The 5081-nt window shown below is 42.3% G+C and overlaps 1 protein-coding gene across 1 annotated transcript; it reads right to left on the minus strand.

Annotated features, from left to right (window-relative positions):
- Nucleotides 1–382: 382 nt before the first annotated feature.
- On the minus strand, nucleotides 383–3549 carry LOC138287124 (olfactory receptor 5AR1-like). The gene is made up of 2 exons (XM_069227485.1): nucleotides 3091–3549; nucleotides 383–865 (listed from the first exon to the last, which is right to left on the minus strand). The coding sequence occupies exons 1-2, from the start codon at nucleotides 3547–3549 to the stop codon at nucleotides 383–385; spliced, it is 942 nt and encodes a 313-aa protein (XP_069083586.1).
- Between the last annotated feature and the right edge of the window lie 1532 nt (nucleotides 3550–5081).

A 5081-nucleotide genomic window follows, 5' to 3' on the forward strand; every position in this document is an offset into this window, starting at 1 on the left:
TTTTCGCCCCCCCCAGTGCCGGAATGCCTCCTTATGCGTATATTATGCCTGGCGCAGGCATAGTGAGACGATTGGGGTTACAAAGTGGCGAAATGCAAGCATTGCACCATTTTGTAAATATGGTGCAGCGTTTTTAACCTTCCAACGCCACATTGTCATCAAAACGATTACGCTAATGTGGCGTTGGAATGGCGCTAGGCCCTCTTAAACTTAAACCTGGGCCTTAGACTTTTAGTCTAAGTATACTTTTGTGAATCGGGCCTTGTGTTTTTAAACACATCATATTTGTCATCACCTTTTATGTTATTGTGCAGAGAATTTCTAATTCAAATAATTGTTAAGTGATCAGTGAGTACAATGCAAAAGTTGCATTTCTCAACTGTTACTCATTTTTCCTCACAATGATTGTCTTCAGGGCTTCCTTCACCTCCTTGTTCCGCAGACTGTAGATCAATGGAATCAGCATGGGGATCACCATTGTGTAGAAGAGGTTAACAGCCTTGTCTTGATCCAGAGAATAGCTGGATGAGGGGCGGAGATAAGTGAAGAGGACTGTCCCAAAGTACAATGTCACACCTGTGAAGTTAGATGTGCATGTGGAGAAAACTCGGCGTCTACCCTTTGCGGAGTGCATCTGGATGATGGTTGAGATTATTGAACCATAGGAGAAGAGAATTACAAGAAGTGAAGCAATTACAAGGAATCCAGCACATATAAACAATACCACCTCATTGATGAAAGTCTCTGTGCATGACATCTTGAGCAATGGAGGAATGTCACAACAGAAATGACGAACTTCCCATTCACAAAAGGATAGTCGGAAAGTACAGCCTGTCTCTCTCATTGAGTGACACAAAAAGGTACACTGTTCCTAACTCTAGGGGGACAATTAAAGTTTCAGGAGCAAGAGCCCTCACACACCCAAATGAGTGTCATGCTTCATCATCGGGAAGCTCCTCGTCAGACCGGCTGGTGCAATATCTGACGGGCTCCCCTTTCGGGGGCTCTTTGCCGGAGATCTTTTTAAGTGTCACAGGTGGCTGCCGTTAAGTTCACAGAGGTCAGACACTCATTATGGCAGGAGAGTGAAAGAATTTAAGATTGATTAGAAACCCCTAAACAAATCTTAGTTTACTGGTTATTCGAAAAAAGGGGTAACGATCAAGATTAAAAACATACAAAAGTGGAAAAAGAGGATAATGCTCAACCACTTTGGAAAAGCCTGGAGTACTGGGAAATATCACCTAACCCCAGAGGTGTGGTCAACATGTTTCGCTAATGCTTCATCAGGACCTTCATTAAACTAGACTTCTCCTGGCTATGTACAAAAGGAAAAAAAGGGGAAAAAAAAGGAAGACACTGTCTCACTTATATGTGTAAATAGGTAGCAGTCACTTACATCAGTGTAAACTGTCTCGTCAAGGATCTGAATCAAAAAAGGTCGCCCTAGAAAATGATAAATACAGTAAAGGCTAAAAAACACGGTTAAATGACAATCACACCCAAGGTGAATATGTGCTTAAAGTGATGTTAAACATATAGAAAACATCTGCTTACCATCCCTCTTCGTGTGGGGGGCCCCTTGGGGAGTAACACGATCCGGCCTATTGCTTCTAATGGAAGTTACAAATCATTAGAAAAATATATATAGTGTGTGCCTTATCGAGGGGTCGAGGTATGTAGTAAGCTACCCCCTACGACAAAAGGTACAAATGCAGGCAGTCATCATATTAGTACAACACTGTTTGTAATTAATAGAACTAACGTTATACTTGCAGTATAAACTAGTCTGTCCCACATCAATAGATAAACAGAGGGCAAAAAAGAGTATTTTTGCAATATGGGTTACTCATTGTCTTTGTGCAGTGTCTAATCAAAGGGCTAAATCCATAATATGTGATCCTGGTTCAGCGCGTCCATTCGATCGGTACTAGGTAAAGTCAAATCTTGGCGAGGACATGTCTCTCGCAGTCAAGAATGGGAAGGAGTCTCCGACCTGCATAAGTATACGGTGAAGGATTTTTGTCACTTACTTGTAGCAAGGCGTCCTCGTATGGAGTCACCTACCCATCGCGTACTGGCCCCGGAATACGAATGTCGGGGAGGACGCGAGGAATTTAAAATGCGGCGCGGGAGCTAATTGCTACCGCGTCGCGTCAGGGCTTCATCATAAAAAGTGAAAGTGGACTTGGAGGAAAGAAACATAAGTGTTTTGCTGAAGGCCGAAACCCCCGATATTTTCGTGGCGGCCATTTTGCAAAGGGTTGGTCTGTAAGTCAATGATCGGAGTAGCAGGTAAAAACTGGTCTCATTGCTCCCGCTAGTTGCGAAGCGGCCATCTTGAAGAAGGTTAATATGCAAATCAATAATGGAGAAGACGAGTCAGGAATAGACTTATTATGAGATACAGTTCCTAAGACTACGTCAATCTTAGAAATTAGAATGTTGTCAAATGATGGAGAAATAAAAGAAAGGGAAAATCGATAGACCGACCCGGAAATAAACCAACTTTCGTTATATTACATAGGTTTTTTGAGCCATGGGATATAGACAGTAGAGAAAAGTCGTCACTACTATGTCTATTAGCCTAGAACGATCAAGGATGAGACCCTGATTAAGGAACCACAAAAAAGCAAAAGCAGACTAGTGGAAAATGGAATATTATCCAAGCAAGGTATGGCAATAATCTCATGGAAAGAGATTACCGAGATAGAGACACCCAAGGGATGTCATCGTTCAAACCACTAGTATCCGTGTGTAATTTAAACACCCATCGTTGTTCAAGTCTGAATAATGATTGCGAAGAATCATTAGTCAAGTTAGGGGATTCCAAAATGACCCAACGTAGGTCATCTGGTCTGTGTGGTGTCTCCAAAAAATGGGCACATAGTTTTGTAGTTATACGCCCACATCTTATGTTGCTCCTGTGTTCATTAATTCGTATCTTAACGGCTCTAGATGTCATTCCGATATAACGGAGACCGCACGGACATGTGATCATGTAGACACAATTCTTGGTATTACAATTAGTATGTTTTGTCAGGTTCCATCGGCCAATGGGAACCAAATCCAGTGTCTTATTGAGTGCACAGATCCTACAGTATATACTCCAGTCATCATCCAGAAACAATATGTCTTAGTCATGATAGTTGCATAGTGAAGTGGCTGACACACAGCGACATGGCGATCGTAAGCCATAGCAGCTAGTAGCAATGCCTCTGCGGTGCCACAGGTGCAAAAAAGGAAAAGCTGCAGCACACACCCGATGATGGAAATCCTCTTGCTCTTGCAAAGCAAGTCAACCAGCATTTTAGGGGCAATGTCGGAGGAGTAGCATAGATCCACAAATGACAGGTGGCCCAGAAAGAAGTACATGGGTGTGTGCAAGCGGGGAGCCTTTTTGATTAATGCAATTATGCCAATATTGCCCAGCACTGTGATGATATAAACAACTGAAAAAAATATAAAGAGAGGAACTTTTAGGGCAGGGTTATCCGTCAGTCCAAGGAGAATGAATTCTTTGTGCAAGATTCTATTTCTGAATTCCATATTCCAATATATTATGCCCTGGAAAAGGATGACACAAGTTTAGAAATAGAAGTACTATGCATTACTCGAGTACTTCGATATTCTACAGTATATTTCTCCTTTTCCATATTTGTCCTCGCTTGGACTTTCTCCCTCCCGTCAGTCACCCATCTGACTGACCTTGTCTAGACAGCATGCATAATATAAGGGCCTTACAACCGCTGAAGGGTATCTATTGAGGTTCATTTGAAATAGATGACCTGGAAGAATTGTTTCACAGAAACCTGAGAACATTAGACCTTCTCTGCAAACATTACTTTAAAAGGTCAGATTTTGAGATGTCATTTGTTAATGTTATTTTCCACATGTACAAAAGTATAAATTGAAATATATGTAGGAATGGTACATAAAACCTTAAATAGATATGTTATGGAGAATAGAAGTATAGACTCTAAAAGTTTTCCATGTGTCAGTGAAGGAGTTCCATTTCCTCAACACAAAACAATAAAGTTGGCGGTAGCCTAAATGGCTGTAGGAGGCTGGCTTGGTTTGTAGTGATTACCAGAGGTACTTACACCTTATGGTCCAGTTAACCCTTATTAGTGTATGTAGTCAGTGTCTTGAAGCCAGGGCTCTCTAGTGGTAGAGTGGATGAGCAGCCAAGGCCTAACTAGGAGACATGCAAAGCTCATGCAATCTCACTACAGTCATACAGTACTTAACACACATGAAAGAAAATATGCAGTGGTACAAAAATAAAGGTAATTTACTTTGGTGACACACTTGCCAAAAATACCTTAGAGACTATACTCCCTTATAAGGTAAGTAACATACACAATATATACACTGGTGTCCAAAAACAGGTAAGTAAACAGTTAGAAAACAGTGCAAATAGTGAAAATCACAATAGTTAGAAATAGGCCTAGGGAGAACACAAACCATATACTAAGAAAATGGAATGCAAAAGTCAGTTTTCCACCTAGGCAAGTGTAGTGTGTAGAGGGGCACTGGGAGAGTAAGCAAACACCAAAGGTAAGTAACAGAACTCACCCCAGAGCCCAGGAAAGTAGGAATAAATCACAGGAACCTCCTTACTACACAGAAGAAAATGACAAAAAAAAATGTGCAAGAACCAGAAGAGACTGCAAGACACCAAGAGTGGATTCCTGGACCTGAAGACATGTGGAAGAAGGGGACTACGTCTAAGAAGCACAGAAGAGTCCAGGGAGACCAGGAGCCCCTGCTAACCCGGATGAAGGTGCAAAAGTGGAACCACCAGTGAAGAACAACAGTCAGTACTGCATCCAAGAAGACAAATACGGGTTCCTTGTTGGTGCAGATGATGTGCCACACCAGATGGATGTTTGCAGTCTGGTTTGCATCACTGGATTCCACCAACAAACCTTGGCAAATGCAAAGCTCGCAGTTGGAGGAAAATGGTGCTGCCTGGGACCAGGAAGGACCAGGTTGACTCTGCCCAGGTGGGGGAGCCAGAGGGGGCCCTCACCAATCCAGAGAGCCATCAGAAGACCAGACAGAATGACTAGGAGTCC

The sequence above is a fragment of the Pleurodeles waltl genome, chromosome 4_1, assembly GCF_031143425.1.
Source record: "Pleurodeles waltl isolate 20211129_DDA chromosome 4_1, aPleWal1.hap1.20221129, whole genome shotgun sequence".
Lineage (NCBI taxonomy): Eukaryota > Metazoa > Chordata > Amphibia > Caudata > Salamandridae > Pleurodeles > Pleurodeles waltl.

Coding starts and splice junctions, on each gene's coding strand:
- LOC138287124 (XM_069227485.1), bottom strand. CDS start 3,549: ATGGAATTCAGAAATAGAATCTTGCACAAAGAATTCATTCTCCTTGGA. Junction 866..3,090: donor GAGTATATACTGTAGGATCT/GTGCACTCAATA, acceptor AGTTAGGAACAG/TGTACCTTTTTGTGTCACTC.